Consider the following 16557-nt stretch of genomic DNA (forward strand, 5'->3'; position numbering starts at 1 on the left):
TATGCGACCGCTTCTTTTCACCTGCACACGGCGAGTTTCACGCGGGGATCAGTCAAGCACTGATCTCCATTATTCAGTGTCTGTGCAGCATTATTAAGGAATCCTTTGGCCCACCTGCCCTTAGACATAGCCAGTCATGTCTGCAAAGGCGACCGGCTGGCAGCTGGCAGTGGTGGGCTTGCGTGTTTTAACTCTGCGCTACTTGAGCACCCTATAATAAAGATGTTTTAGTGGAACGTTAAATCTGTTTTTCTCTTCAAAGAGTATAAGAATCATTTAGAGAATCATTTAGAGAATCAATAGCTGTTAAATGGTTTATAGATTGTAAAGTCTTCAATATAAATACTGCTACACCAGCACTGCATCAGCATCATTTCATTTAGTCCTATTAGATCATATTTATTTAGTTTAAAAATGTAAAGACAATATTGATAATAAAAATGTTGACGTTCAATATTTTCCTTTATGCTCCTATTAAGTTTGAAAGACAATTGAGTCAATTAATGTGAACAAAATGTCTCTCGTCAGCTAAAATCTGCGGTGAGGATGGACAGGTGGACCCGAACTGTTTCCTTACAGCGCAGTCAGTAGTGTTCACAATCATGGATCAACAGTAAGTAACTTTTGCTTTTTACCACATCTGTATTAAAATGAGTTGCCTGAATTCGCAATTTACCAATCAAAGACCTTCATATGCAGTAAATTGTATTACATTTTGAGATGCCCACTTCTGGATTGTACCTAGTCAATAATCATTATCATTTATCATTTTGCTGTTTGGTAAATTTGGTCCAACAAGCTTATGGTCAAGCGTCCACATTCTTTAGGCCCCAGTTTTGTAGTTGTTTATTTATTTATTAGGATTTTAACGTCATGTTTTACACACGGGTGGCTGGGTGGGTAGCACTGTCGTCGCCTCACAACAAGAAGGTCCTGGGTTCGACCTTTGTGTGTGGAGTTTGCATGTTCTCCCCGTGTCGGCGTGGGTTTCCTGCGGGAGCTCCGGTTTCCTCCCACAGTCCGAAAATATACATTCAGGTTAATTGGAGGCACTGAATTGCCCTATAGGTGATTGTGTGTGTGTGTCTGCCCTGCGATGGACTGGCGCCCCGTCCAGGGTGTTACCGTGTGCCTTGCGCCCATTGAAAAGCTGGGATAGGCTCCAGCACCCCAGCCAACACCGACCCCAAACGCGACCCTCACTTGCACGTCTTTGGACTGTGGGAGGAAACCGGACCTCCCGGAGGAAACCCGCACAGACACGGGGAGAACATGCAGACTCCACACAGAAAGGACCCGGACCGCTTCACCTGGGAATCGAACCCAGGACCTTCTTGCTGTGAACCGTAGTAGCTCCGCCCCTGGTTTTGTAGCACAGTCATGCAAAACACAGTTCGTCACAGACGAGTCTTGGCTTTAAAATAAAAGCTGAGGTTTTGCTTTAAGCCCGTTTAATCCCCTTTGCTTTCTCCAGGCACTTTAGCGAGTTCTTGCGGAGCCATTACTTCTGCAAGTACCAAATCGAGGTGCTGACCAGCGGTTCTGTATTCTTGGCGGATATCTTGTTCTGCGAGTCAGCCCTGTTCTACTTCTCCGAGGTGAGGATGTAATCACACCCCGATAAACGGTGTTTCCTGTTATTGTGATTTTAAAGATTGTAAAGATGACCCACACACCCGCACCAGGCTTACATAATACCTTATTAATACCTTACGTTGTGCTGAGCTTTGAAAATGCTTTCATATTAAGAAACTGCAGGTCTGCAGAAAAGTTCAAAGCGCGATGTGTTTTCTGGACATTAGTGAAGTGCTGTGGGATTTTTCTACATCAGTTACCTTGTTTTCATGCAGTACATGGAAAAAGAGGAGGCTGTGAACGTACTGCAGTTCTGGCTGGCCGCGGATAACTTCCAGGATCAGCTGGCTGCTAAGAAGGGACAGTATGACGGGCAGGAGGCGCAGAACGACGCCATGATCCTTTATGACAAGTAAGACGTTTGAAGCCATTTAATCTTTTCTAGTATCTTTTAGGGATGTAACGATACACTCTACCCACGATACGATGCGATTCACGCTAAAATTTTTTCCCCGATTTTTTTTTTTTAACTGAAATTGAAGACAAATGATGACAAAGTTTCCTTTTATTATTTCTCTTAAAAAAAGAAAAACGGCCGCTCAGGTGGCGAAGCGGTAAAGTACGCTAGCTCACCAGAGTTGGGTTTCCAGATGCATCGTATCGAAACTCAGCTCTACCTTTCCGACTGGGTTGGGCGGCAGTATGAACAACGATTGGCTGTTGTTCAGGGGCTTAGTGGTAGAGTCGGAGCACAGGTACTCATAACCGGTACGACTCCGGCCCCTGCTGGTTGACTGACGGCGCCTGCACAGGGCTGAGGAATAACATCGAGGGGGGTGTGACCCTCCGTGCGCGGTGTCTCTCGGTGTATGGACTCGGCTCGTGCGGGTGAAAAATGCAGGCTGTACTGACTGCGTGCCGGAGGAGGGCGCAAGTCAGTTGAGTGGCGTCCTCAGTCGGCGACAAAGGGTCGAATCAGTATAGAGGAGCAATCGGGGTAATTGGACACGATTAGAATGGGGATAGAAGTTGGGGGAAAAAATAGATAGTTAAAAAAAATAAAATACCGTATTTGTGATTATCTTTTATTTATTAAAATAATGAATGCCCTTTTATTTCTGAGGTAGGTACAAACTATGCAAAACAATTTAGAATTAAGCTCAATTTGGCTGAAAAACCCCGAATTTGGCAACCGGGTGTATAGCGCCTGTGACGTCATCAAGGCAAGGTGTATAGCGCCAGCGCCCTCTGCTGTTTGAAGTGAATATCGATTCATTATACATGTGAAATCGATTTGAATCGTGGAATTTTTGAATCAGTTATTAACTGTATTGTGGTGAATCGTTACATCCCTAGTATCTTTTTATTTAAATATTGTTTTTTTATATGTATAAACAGTTTCTTTATATATTATATATATATTTTTTTCTCTATTATGTTTATTCCTGTGTTATATATGAATATACACCGAACAGACATAACATTATGACCACTGACAGGTGAAAAGAGTAACACTGATTATCTCTTCATCACGGCACCTGTTAGTTAGTGGGATAAGGGCCAGATTGTGATGGCTAGACGACTGGGTCAGAGCATCTCCAAAACTGCAGCTCTCGTGGGGTGTTCCCGCTCTGCAGTGGTCAGTACCCTGAAGGAACAGCGGTAAACCGGCGACAGGGTCATGGGCAGCCAAGACTCATTGATGCACGTGGGGAGCGAAGGCTGACCCATGTGATCCAACTGCTGAAGGTTCTGATAGAAAGGTTTTGGAATATGCGTATGGGGCTGCCCATGCTGACCCCTGTCTACAGCCAAAAGCGCCAATGGGCACGTGAGCATCAGAACTGGACCACAGAGCAATGGAAGAAGGTGGCCTGGTCTGATGAATCAGCGGTAAAGCACTCTGGCCCACCAGTGCTGAGCCCACTATCTCAAGCTTGTGAGTTCGAGTCTCAGTCCGATAACAGTGAACTGGGTGCCTACCTGGACAATGATTGGTTGTTCTGAGCGAGAGAGTAACTGCTGCAGTTACGACGTCTGCTGGCTGATCGATGGTGCCTGTGCAGACACGGGGTATAATGGAGATCCCACGTATGAGCGGATCCTCATATGAATCCGCCTCATGTAGGTGAAATGAAGCAGCAGGCTACTGCATCCTTGGTCAGACCTTGGTGAGGTCTGCAGCAGTAGAGGCAGAAATACACATTAGGAGGTAATTGGATATGACTAGATTGGAAGGAAACTGTACATAGTGCATGAAAACATGTATTATTTTTCTTTTGCAGGTATTTTTCACTCCAGGCCACAAATCCACTGGGTTTTGGTGACACGGTTCGAATGGAGATCGAGTCGAACATCTGTCGGGAAGGAGGCCCGCTACCTGACTGCTTTACCACTCCACTGCGCCAGGCTTGGACGACAATGGAAAAGGTGCACGAAGTTCATAAAAATCACGTAGCATGTACACCATATGGGCGAAAGTATGTGGACACCCCTGCTGAGTTGAACTGAGTTGTGGTATTGGAACCGGAGGTCTGACAAGCTCATCGTTAGGTGTCCACATTCTTTTGCTCTGTTGGCATTTTTGTCATGGCATAGTATTCCTGTATAGACTTTACATTACATTAAGTACATTAAGTATATTTACCGTTTTTTTACCCCTAGGTCTACCTGCCAGGCTTTCTGTCCAGCAACCTGTACTATCAATACTTGACTGACCTCATAAACTCCGTACAGGCGGACGAGTTCTGCTTGGGAAACTCCGGCATTTCGGGCCAGACAAACCAGGACGGCGACCGCAGCTCCAATGCGTCAGAAGGGTCGCAAGCCCAGGTGACTTTCAAACCACTTAAGTCTTGAATCCCCCTTTCCCTTCCCAAACCCCAGTGTTCCAAATAATTAATAGGGTGATTGTCACAGTCTGACAAACCTAGTCAACAACATTTAAGCTGGCATGATTATTTAATAATGCGCCCAGGTGGCGCAGCGGGATAATCCGAGCTCCCGGGTTCGAATCTCGGCTCTGCTACCAGTCGCCCTCTGGCACCCTGCAGGCACCAATTGGGTAATGCCTGCAGCAAACAAAATTCACTCCCAGTCTCCTGGGTGGGAAAGATCAGACTAGAACAGAAAGTGGAGGGGGGCCGCTCAGGTGGCGCAGCGGTAAAAACACACTTGAGATCTGGAACACATCGTATCGAGTCTCAGCTCTGCCTGCCGACGATTGGCCTGTTGTTCGGATATGGGCGGGACTAAGCCGAATGGGGTCTCTCTCTCATGACTGGTGCAATTACGACCTCTGCTGGCTGATTGATGGCGCCTGCACAGAGATGAGAAAAGGGTGCTCTCAGGGTGCGTCTCTCCATACACAGGGCTGAGCGGCACCGCACTCGTCAAAGTGTAGGTGATGAGATGCATACGGCTGCTGCCCACGTGTCAAAGGGGGCGTGGGTTAGCTTCGTTCTCCTCAATCGGAGCAGGGATCGGCCTTGGTGGAGAGGAAGCATGACGCAATCGGGCAATTGGACGCACTATAAAGGGAGAAAAAGGTGGCTGGGAGAGGGAGATGGGGGCGTGGCTGTCAGTACGTGACGCCGACCTCACGCCGAATCCACTAAAGTATGGCAGAATAAGAAGGGATTGGTGGACTGCGCACCCTCCCTGGGGGTGGACACCATCAGGGTCCCCAGCAGCTCATTCCTTATGTCTTTTGCTCTTATGGCAGGGTAACAAAAAAGTGGCTGTGAAAATCCTGAAGAACTTTGATGAGGCAATAACAGTGGACATCGCCAGTCTGGATCCAGAGTCTCTGTATCAGAGACCATATGCTGGGTGAGTTGCAGCCTTGTCGATTCCTTACCTGCAATCCATGTGCACATTTACCCATCAGTTACCCATTATTTTAATTGGAAAGGGTCTTAAATATTAAACCTGCACCATTAATTACCATTTATTTATTTATTAGGATTTTAATGTCATGTTTTACACACGTCTGGCTCAGTCAGGGATCTACAGTATGAACATGTTGGTGGTAGTTACTCGAACTACACATATCGAATGCTGCATATACGGGCAGCATAAAGACCCAAAGAACCGAATTGAAGCATCTTCGAAACAGGCAATCATGGTCCCAGAAGGGTCAAGCCACGAGCAACCAACAGGTTGCATTAAGGGGACCTGGTATGGACCAACAGAAGAGCTGCTGTGGCTCAAACTGCTGACCTGTGTATCAGGGTCCGCAGTCGCAGACAGGTCAAAGGGCCCAAGCTAACTCCTGTCCATCTTTGAAAGCACTGACGGTGGACATGCAGGTATGGGAAGTGACCATTGCAGTGATGGAAGAAGGTGAACTGGTCTGATGATTGGTTCTAGATTGGCAAAACTAGGTACCACAGGACACCTTCAGATGTCTTCTCTTGGAGGGTCAGGGGTGTTTGGCGGCATGTTAGGCGCCTGGCCTATATGTTTTGGCACAGTAATGTACACATACATTTAAAATAAATTTAAAGCAGGGACATTATATGAGGCATAACATTATGACCACCTTCCTAATATTGTGTTGGTCACCCTTTTCCTGCCCCATACGCAACAAACTGTGATGCTTTGTGTATTCTGACACCTTTCTATCAGAACCAGCATTAACTTCTGGTTATTATCAGATCATACCACATGGGCATCAGTGAGCCCTGGCCGCCCATGACCCTGTCGCCGGTTTACCACTGTTCCTTCCTTGGACCACTTTTGATAGATACTGACCACTGCAGATTGGGAACACCCCACAAGCTCAGATTCATCAAGACAAGTGGCAAGGGTGTGCATAGGGGAAACTGGATATATCCAAGTGCTTCTGAAAGTCTGCATACATTTAAAGCTACAATCTTCTCTTTTGTTTAGAAGAATGACTTTTGGGAAGGTCAACGAGCTGGGCCAGTTCATCCGAGAAGCTGAGCCGGAACCGGATGTAAAAAAATCCAAGGGTAAGAAATACACATCCACTTATTAATGCCTAGTTCACACTACACGATTTCTGCCCTGATTTTCGCTCGGCGGCTGGTCGGCGCTAGATTTGCCGGCTCGGGAGCAGCTCGGCGTTCGCTCGGCGATCAAAACTCGGCTCTCGATCGCTAAGTGTGAACTACCCAACAACTCGATCCGACCGGCTCGCAGAGCGCTCGGCGACCGGATCGAGTTTTCTAGCACGTCAGATATCTGATCTGAGATGTGCGACTGGGAATGAGTGACATGTCGAACAGTATTTCTGACTTGATCCTCTACAAAACACCAACAATGCATTGCAAAAATATTACTTAACCTCCAATTTACTATAGAACAATCCATACTGTTCGTGTTGCCAAATCCACTCAGATTCATTTATTTTTCCTCTTTGATTTTACGCTGCACATCAGCGCACAAACAACTTTGAACGCTCGCTACTTGCCGACGTGCATTTTCGGACGTGGTATCATTAAACCCCTCGTCACTTCTCAGGTTTGTTTTTGTAAAAAAAAACTAAAAAAAACAACGTAGTTTGGGAGATCAGAGAAGCTCGCCTGTGATTCCAGTTGGTGATGGATCGTGTAGTGTGAAACCCCCTATCGCTTCAGTCGTGTAGTGTGAAATATACACCGACTGAAAGACTCCCGAGTGCAAAAGATTGCAGTGACCCGACAACTCAGAAAGTCGTGTAGTGTGAACTTGGCATAAGCAGCACCGAACTCAGATCTGGGCCTCTGCAATTTGAGTCTCACCTATAATGCAAGCACTTTATAGCTGGGAACTAACTGTCTTTAAGCTTGTGCATTACAGACATCCCAAGTCTCCCGGAAGTTCCGGGAGTCTCCCGCATATACATAGCCGCTCCCTGATGCCCGCAAGTCAGAAAAAATATCCCGGAATCTAGAACGAGCGGCCAAGAGCGACACACACACGCCCGCACGCAGACGACACAGACTTTATTCCCGATCGCGTATTAAATCCGTGATCTGATATACAATCTAGCGCACTGTGTAGGGAACATAAATCGATTGTCTAATATACTGTCTAGTGCACTAAGTAGGGAACATAAATCTATGATCGAATATACAATCTAGTGCACTATGTAGGGAACATAATTAATTATGTAATACGCTTTCTAGTGCACTATGTAGGGAACATGAATGCGTTATCTGATACACTATCTAATGCACTATGTTGGAAAAATAAATCCGTGATCTGATATACAATTTAGTGCAGTGTAGGGAACATAAACCAATTGTCTAATTCACTATCTAGTGCACTACGAAGGGAACATAAATTCATATCTAAAATACTATCTAGTGCACTATGTAGGGAACATAAATCCGTTATCTGATATACAATTTAGTGCACTATTTAGGGAACGTAAATCCGTTATCTGATATACAATTTAGTGCACTATATAGGGAACCTAATCCGTTAAATAATACGCTACCTAAGCATTATGTAAGAAACATAAGTCTGTTATCTAGTACACTATCTAGTGCACTAAGTAAGGAACATAAATTATTTTCTGATATACAATCTAGTGCACTATGTAGGGAACATAAACCTATTATCTTTCACACTATCTAGTGCACTATGTGTTTGTGACGCGAACAGTTAGCTTAGTAGCTCAGTTAGCAGCTCATAAAAGTTCTGTTATCACCCATAATCCTTTAGTGTGTGTGAGAGGTTTTTTAGCTTTTTTTATTTGTGTGTGGGGGTGTCCGGGGGTACCTCCCTGAAATGAGTTTTTGCAACTTGGGATGTCTGGCATTAGGAAGCACCCTGCTTATAGCGATATTGTCAGCTGACTTCACGAATCTCAAAACAGCTGGGAATTGGCTATGTCTATATGGGGTAGAAGCACAAACCAGCTCTATTTACAGTACTTTCCGATCATAAAGGATGCTCAGTGCACAGCGAGCGTCTCCGATACACGCGCTCGGCTCCGAGCTCATGTTTGATTGCTCTTCAGGCGTGTGTGTGTTGCCATGGCGATGAGACGGCCGTGATTGGGAATGATTTTGAAGAAGGGGGTAAACGGATGCCCAATTTTTCCCCCCTCTTCACATTTTCTGTGCTGTAGATAATAGTATTTGAGAGTGACTTTAAAATTGATGGTCAGCCAGCGAGCATGGTACAGTCACGCAGTCGTGTTCGTCCGTCGCTTTAAATTACAGAACGAAATCACTTTGAGATACGGCAAGTCCCATGATGCATCTGTATCCATACTGTTCTTTGTGTGCTTTTTTCTAACAGGTTCCATGTTTTCTCAAGCAATGAAGAAATGGGTGCAGGGGAACACAGACGAGGTGTGGCCTTTAAATTATTCAACATCTGTTCAACTGACTGAAGCTATTGTTGTTACATAAAGAATGAGTTAGCCTTTTTCATCCTATTATACAGTATATATACACTGATCAGCCATATATTACCATATAGAAACACTTTGTAGTTCTACAATTACTGACTGTAGTCCATCTGTTTCTCGGCATGCTTTGTTAGCCCCCTTTCATGCTGTTCTTCAATGGTCAGGACCACAGGACCACTACAGAGCAGGTATTATTTAAGTGGTGGATCATTCTCAGCACTGCAGTGACACTGACATGGTGGTGGTGTGTTAGTGTGTGTTGTGCTGGTATGAGTGGATCAGCCAACAGCGCCCCGTGGGCAGCGTCCTGTGACCACTGATGAAGGTCTAGAAGATGACCGACTCAAACAGCAGCAATAGATGAGCGATCGTGTCTGACTTTACATCTACAAGGTGGACCAACTACGTAGGAGTGTCTAATAGAGTGGACAGTGAGTGGACACGGTATTTTAAAAACTCCAGCAGCGCTGCTGTGTCTGATCCGCTCATACAAGCACAACACACATTAACACACCAGTGTCACTGCAGTGCTGAGAATGATCCACCACCTAAATAATACCTGCTCTGTGGTGGTCCTGACCATTGAAGAACAGGGTGAAAGCTAAAAAGGCATGTAGAGAAACATATGTACTACAGTCAGTAATTGTAGAACTACAAAGTGCTTCTATATGGTAAGTGGGGCTGATAAGTGTAGAAACAAGGAGGTGGTTTTAATGTTATGGTTTATAAGTGCATACAGTCCTAGCAATCTCTTCTTATGTGAGGTCGGCTTCACGTAAGGAGAGCCACGCCCTGATCTCTGCGCTCCTCCACTGCGCAACCAGGGTCCTTACACAGCATTGATAATCCCACCCCTTTAGTCCGGTCTTTCCCACCCAGCAGACTGGAAGCCAGTTATGCCTGCTAGAGGGCGAGCCACCTGAGCGCGTGCAAACTGTTTTTAATTTGAGGGTGGGTATGGGCGCTTCAGCTTTGTGCCGGGGCCGCATCACACCACCCTGTTGTTGATTATTTTTCTTATAATTGCTCACCATGTTTTACTTTATTTTTTGTACATTCAGCTTCAGAAATACTTGCGGGCTGAAGTAAATGAGTCGATTTTAAGTAAACAGGGTTTCCTTTTATTTCCTTTTCTCACAACAGGAAATTATAATGTCCACATTATAATGTCTATGGTAATTGTTCACACTGTGGATCCTGTAGATATATTATTTAATGTGACCTCTCGTTCCAGGCTCAGGAGGAAATGGCCTGGAAGATCGCTAAAATGATAGTCAACGACGTCATGCAGCAAGGACAGCACGGAGGCCCTGTAGTAAAGTCCAGTCAGGTACGTGTGTCCAGATCTGTACCGAGTTTATTATGAGCACTCACTCACTCTGGAGCCTATCCCAGCTTTTCAATGGGCGCAAGGCACACAGTAACACCCTGGACGCGGCGCCAGTCCATCGCAGGGCAGACACACACACACATATTCACCTACAGGGCAATTCAGTGTCTCCAATGAACTTGACTGCATGTTTCTGGACTGTGGGAGGAAACCGGAGCTCCCGGAGGAAACCCACGCAGACACGGGGAGAACATGCAAACTCCCCACCTAGGGATCGAACCCAGGACCTTCTTGCTGTGAGGCGACAGTGCTACCCACTTAGCCACCGTGCCGCCCCTATTATGAGCAGAATCTTATTTAAACCTATAAAGCAATGAGTGCGGTCAAAACACTCAAGCTCAACAATTAAGAGGGGCGTCTACATACTTTAAGCCATATAGTGTATGCTCAGTTTCATGCACTGAGAGCCACACCCTGATCCCATTATCCCTCGTCTTTGTGCCGGCACCACTAATCAGCCAGCAGAGGTCATAATTGCATCAGTAATAAGGAATCCTTCCTTCATGAATCCTGTTCATGTAGGTGCCCAGCCTGCCGGTAGCAGAGCCTGATACCTGATATCCAGTGATGCCTGTTGGTGGCTTGTCTCTTCTCAGACCACTGTCTGTGGGTGTGAGCACTCCTTGCTGGTTCGGCCCTGTATTCAACACGTGTACCATGAGTAACTACTATAAGCCCAGCAATGAATATTATCCCTGGCCATGACACTCACAGGCGTTGCCATGCTTATTAGAGGGTGGTCCTAATGTTTTGGCTTGTTAGTGTTTACTCTTACCATGATGAGATAAATATGATGGGTAGCACTGTCGCCTCACAGCAAGAAGGTCCTGGGTTCAATTCACAAGTGTGGAGTTTGCATGTTCTCCACACATCTGCGTGGGTTCCCCCCGGGAGCTCCGGTTTTCTCCCACAGTCAATACAAAATTGTCCATGACATGTCCACCGGAACTGTTTGACATCTTGTGTAACTAGTTATTACCTGTCCCGTCATGAATGTAACCAAAGGCCGCTCAGGTGGCGCAGCGGTAAAAAGACGCGCTGCAACCAGAGCTGGATTTGCCTTACCGGTTCGAGGCTTAGTGGCTGTATGAGCAACGATTGGCCGGTTGCTCAGTTGGGGGGGGCGGGACAAAGAACCGGATGTGGGTCTCTCTCTGTCAGAATGCGATTACGACCTCTGCCGGCTCATTAGAGGCGCCTGCGCAGAGATGAGGAAGGGTGCCCTTAGGGTGTGTCTCTCCGCATGCAACGCTAGATGGCGCCACACTCATCAATGTGTGGGTGGCAAAAATGCATCGGGCTGCTGCCCATGTTTCGGAGGGGATGCGGGTTAGCTTCGATCTCCTCGGTCAGGGCGGGGTTCGGCATAGACAGAGAGGAAGCACGATGCAAATTGAACGATTGGATACGCTACAGGGGAAAAAGAAAAAAAAATGAATGTAACCAAAGTGTGTAAACTAATTAATAAATATATAAATATTATGTTTTAATGTCTTTTAGCTCTGATCTTGTCCTCCACTGAAGAGGAAAGCCTAGCTCCGCCTTCAACATCAAGTCAAACACCACGTGACCCAGAGACCAGCCTGCACGCCGCATTTCCCAACCGGAGAGACGTAACAAGGCTAAAACAAGCCTTTCCTGCATCTTCTTGACCTCCTTACCCCCAGGCGGGTGAATGTGTGTGTGTGTGTGTGTGTGTGTGTGTGTGTGTGTGTGTGTGTGTGTGACAGAGACACAGAAAGTGCTCTGTATGACCACTATAATCGAACAGGGCCTCACGTTCAAAGCACTGACATTTCAAGCATTATGAAGGCGACGAGGAGGCTGAATAAAACCCGAGCAAACCTGAGACGAGATCAGTAGAGGTGGGGCACTCTATGAAGACGCTGCTGTTACCAAAAAGAGGCACACCTGAACCTGAAGTCTGATGGGCATAAGAAGTCATTGTAGAGACCTGGTCACTCCAGTTCCACACTGTTTCGTTTTGTTTTTATCTTCCTCTCACTTTCTTCTTCCTTGTATATGAGAGAAGTGAGGATGCCCATGTGTTTTTCTGTTCGTTGTTTTTTTATAGCTCATAGATTTACCCATAGTTGACATGTACTGTACAATTTTATTTGCAAGCGTGCGCTTTCCGCCGTGCCGCTAAATCAGTCTGACGATACCGACTCCGACGGCACTGATGGATTAGGCTCCAGGTTGAATCCCCTCTCTATAGACTAGTCAGAATGTTATTCCTCCCTCGTCTACAACCACGTAGATTTCTGGTTTCTATTAATGTAACGTTTTATGGTGATCGTCTTGTCTGTTTGTTTGATTTTCTTTTTTGTACGAGATCAAATCTGTGTCGACTCTTCCTGTGCGAACAAGCTAGCAGCGATACCGCTTTGGACCTCACGAGGACACGGACACTGATACGGACAAGAACCAGAAACGAACAGACTTTTGGTACTATGTACCATTTATATGTTTTCTGACTGTATGTATGTGTACTTAATCTATAATATATTTAAATTGTGTTTGATTGAAATACATATATTATTGAAATGAAATCTTGCTTTTTATTTATTCCTGAATGCACAGCATCGGATTCAATGTTACTTTCTCTTGGCTGCTATAACAGGAAGAAGGCTTTTTAGTAGATTTCGGATCACAACTGCAGCAATTCCTCCTCAGGATCATTAGTCATGCTGGGCATTGGATAATGGACTCGGAGTAATAAGGCCTTGCTGAATTCTGAAGGTATTACATAGGTTAAAGGCCAGTGCTCTGTGTTGGCCAATGGACTACAGATGGACTAGTCGGTTATTGTATACCCACAAGGTCTAACTGTATGGTAGGTGTACCTTGCATATAGTAAATGAATATGTACAAACAAGATTAGTGTACCTAATAAAGTGTATACCAAGGCCAGAATCACTTTTGTACACGTTACCCCCCCCCCCCCCCCCCCCCCCCCCAGTATTCAGATATGCTCAAATGCCCCCCTCCCAGGATACTATGTTTTAGGAACCCCCAATACCACTTGCAGGTTTGGGTTCCCCCACAAAGTACAATTCACGGCTACAGCCTTGGTATATTTATACATTTTTTACAAGTTTTATTTGTAAGGTTATGTTGATTTCTATTTAGAAATACATACGTTTTTATTTATACCTACGTATATAAGTAGATTTGGTCCTAAGAGGAACTAGTTTTACTCGGAGTGATACTTGATCTAGGAACCGCTGCTCTACCCGCGTAGTCATATCCACTAGATGGCAGTAGTGAACTGTCACTCACTACATACTACCTCACGTACCGCTAATTATATCAAAATTTCTTATAATTTAATTTAAATAAAAATGGATTCTCTTGTCACAATAGTTAACCAGGACTGTTCTTGAGAACTAAACCAGTAAAACCATTTAGAATTGTAGGGTGGAAAGGCGTTCATGAAGGGTGGCATTGTCTGTGGGATGGGTGGATTTCTTTTCCATGTTTGCTATATAGGTCAGTGATAAACACGTTTAAATAAGTGTTACATAATATATATTTTTTAATAATTCGGTTATTAGAAGTTAGATCAAGTCTTTTCAGGTAAAACTGGCCATGTCTGAGGAAGAAAGGCTGGATGTAAGGTCACTTCTTTAGCTATGACAGTGAGGACTACTTTTTTTGGTGGAGGGATACAATTAAAATATGCATATAAATATATATAAAATAGTGGAACTATAATCTGGACACTGCCAATCTACCACAGGATTCACTTACTTATTCACTCATGCTACATTGAATAAAATGTGTAGACTGTGTACCTACTGGCATTGTTTTAGGGTAGCTGGAGTAAACCCACACATCCAAACAAAATATGCCAAAAACTCAACACAGCGAGCGATGAGGATTGAGGGTGAGGATTAAACCTACAGTTTGTCCCTAGGCCCATAAAGCTGTTCAGCACCAGCACTCCCTTTAAGTCAAGTGAAGCACCAACACGTTATATAAGAAAAATAAATCCTGGACAGGGTTTCAGTCTGTTGCTGGGCATCTCTTTCCCAAATTAACTCCCTCACACCTACACACTCAGGAATGAATACGGCTAAAAGTGTCTGGACACCCATACCGATGATCAATGTGTCTTTTAGAAACAGGGAGTATGAGACTCCATGTTAATGCCCATGGTTTTGGACAGGGATGTCCAACAAGCTCATTGTCAAGTGCCCACTCTCTTTTGGTTATAAAGCACATAACCGAATTTAGGTTGAGAGTGATTCCCTTATGGGTGGAACCATAATGCAACTTACATCACCAAGCACAATGCCAAGTGTCAGATGGAATGGTGTACAGCATGCCACCACTGGACTCTGAAGCAGTGGACACGTGTTCTGGCAGTCTGATGGATGAATCTGGGTTTGAGAACATTACCTGCCTGAGGGATAATGATGTGGGGTTGTTTTTTCGTGTTGGCCAGTCCCCTTTGTTCCAAGGAAGAGAAATCTAAATGCTTCAGCATACCAAGACATTTTGGACTGTCTGAATTGTTTGCTTCCAACTTTGTGGGAACAGTTTAAGGTTCCCGTGCACAAACCAAGGTCCATTTGGTGCGGAAGAGCTTGACTGGCCAGCACCGAGCCCTGACCACAACCCTACTGAACACCTTTGGGATAATGTAGAACCAAGATTGTGAACCAGACCCTCTCGCCTAACATCAGTGTCTGACCTCACAAATGCCTTTACATTTACGTTTTTACATTGTCTAAACAATTGAGGGTTAAGGGCCTTGCACAAGGGGCTTCAGATTACTGGTCCAGTACCTTAGTCACTAGGCTACAACTGGCATGGCTGTGCACCTGTGTAGACCCTGTGCACAAACCAAGGTCCATTTGGTGTGGAGGAGCTTGACTGGCCAGCACAGAGCCCTGACCTCAACCCTACTGAACATCTTTGGGGTAAAATAGAACCAAGATTGCGACCCATCAGTGTTTGATCTCACAAATGCTTTTATGGATGAACCGGCAAGAATAGTGGAAGCTTTCCCAGAAGAGTGGACGCTGTTATGGCTGCAAAGAGGGTACCAATTCTATATGAATGCATATGGATTTAGTGTGTGAATCCCAGAGCATTGAAAACACTGAGGCGACGCCCACTGGCTGCTGAAGCGCGTGCAGAGGCACACTAAGCGCGCGCTACTATTCACTACTGTTTACACGCCCAGTTGCAGCTGGAGATCTTTCATTCAGCGCCCCAGACTTCCCAGTAACTCCAGCTCGGATTTATTATCCAGAAGTGCTTTGTGAAGGATGTGCACCGGTTGACTGACCCCTCCGCGTGCAGGATTACTGAATGGCACAAGTGTTGCGCATGTTGGGATTTACTCTAAAGTTCACGTGAACCGGAGAACCTGGTGCGCACCGTCTCACCGCAGTGTGTTTTTGGGGTTGAGGAGAGGTGTGCATGTTGATTCCTGTATAGCGAGCACTCCAGATGCGTGCACTGCTGCACCGGGAGAAGAAACGAGACGCGGTCGGACCCGCCACCATGTTCAGCTGTGTGGGATGCTTCTGGTTGCTGCTGTCCGCCGCGCTGGTCGCGCTGTGCAGCTTCAGCTTCATCTCTCCAGCCTGGATCGTGAAAGAGCAGCAGCAGCATCAGCACCATCAGCACCAACACCAGACCCTGCAGCATCAATCGATGAGTGGTCACTCGGTCAGTTTCGGGCTGCTCTGGCACTGCTCTGAGTCTCCGGACCACTTGTACACCTGCTACACCTTCAACGGCATTGGCAGGTTCTCCGAGATCCCATCCAGCTCCTGGCAGGTAAGGTTGGAGATATGTTCCTCTGCCTTGTGTTCTTCCCACTATATGTTCCAAAGTTCCAAAATGGACTTGGATTACAAATCTGACCCTTAGTGTAAAGTGAACGACCACTGTTCCACACATGCTGGATAAACTTGGAAACTAGGTGACATTCCTTAAAACCTGTGAGCTTTCAGGACCTTTCCAGTGCAATGCTTGTGTCCAGAAGTAGTATCACCAGTGCACACCTTTAAAATTGCCATTTTATCAGCTCCACTTACCATATAGGAGCACTTTGTAGTTCTACAATTACTGACTGTAGTCAATCTGTTTCTCTACATACTGTTTTAACTTGCTTTCACCCTGTTCTTCAATGGTCAGGACCCCCACAGGACCACCACAGAGCAGGTATTATTTAGGTTGTGGATCATTCTCAGCACTGCAGTGA

The 16557-nt window shown here is 45.6% G+C and overlaps 2 protein-coding genes across 5 annotated transcripts in view; both read left to right on the forward strand.

Annotated features, from left to right (window-relative positions):
- akap10 (A kinase (PRKA) anchor protein 10) overlaps nt 1-12886 on the forward strand; it is a 28655-nt gene extending 15769 nt beyond the window's left edge. For 3 of the 4 annotated variants that reach the window (XM_062988490.1, XM_062988493.1, XM_062988492.1), the window contains 10 exons: nt 529-613; nt 1475-1598; nt 1851-1987; nt 3861-4005; nt 4240-4407; nt 5300-5406; nt 6469-6551; nt 8833-8885; nt 10179-10274; nt 11835-12886. In XM_062988490.1, coding sequence (XP_062844560.1) covers nt 529-613; nt 1475-1598; nt 1851-1987; nt 3861-4005; nt 4240-4407; nt 5300-5406; nt 6469-6551; nt 8833-8885; nt 10179-10274; nt 11835-11840 — 1004 coding nt within the window. In that variant the 3' untranslated portion in view covers nt 11841-12886. The remainder of the gene's footprint in view (nt 1-528; nt 614-1474; nt 1599-1850; nt 1988-3860; nt 4006-4239; nt 4408-5299; nt 5407-6468; nt 6552-8832; nt 8886-10178; nt 10275-11834) is intronic. The other variant, XM_062988491.1, reaches the window with a different exon arrangement.
- A 2911-nt stretch (nt 12887-15797) lies between these two features.
- Nucleotides 15798-16557, forward strand: part of LOC134303704 (LHFPL tetraspan subfamily member 7 protein) — an 85838-nt gene continuing 85078 nt past the window's right edge. Inside the window, exon 1 of the mRNA XM_062989178.1 lies at nt 15798-16130. Within this exon, the coding sequence (XP_062845248.1) occupies nt 15798-16130 (333 nt within the window). The remainder of the gene's footprint in view (nt 16131-16557) is intronic.

This window comes from Trichomycterus rosablanca, chromosome 26, assembly GCF_030014385.1.
Source record: "Trichomycterus rosablanca isolate fTriRos1 chromosome 26, fTriRos1.hap1, whole genome shotgun sequence".
NCBI classification, from domain to species: Eukaryota; Metazoa; Chordata; class Actinopteri; order Siluriformes; family Trichomycteridae; genus Trichomycterus; species Trichomycterus rosablanca.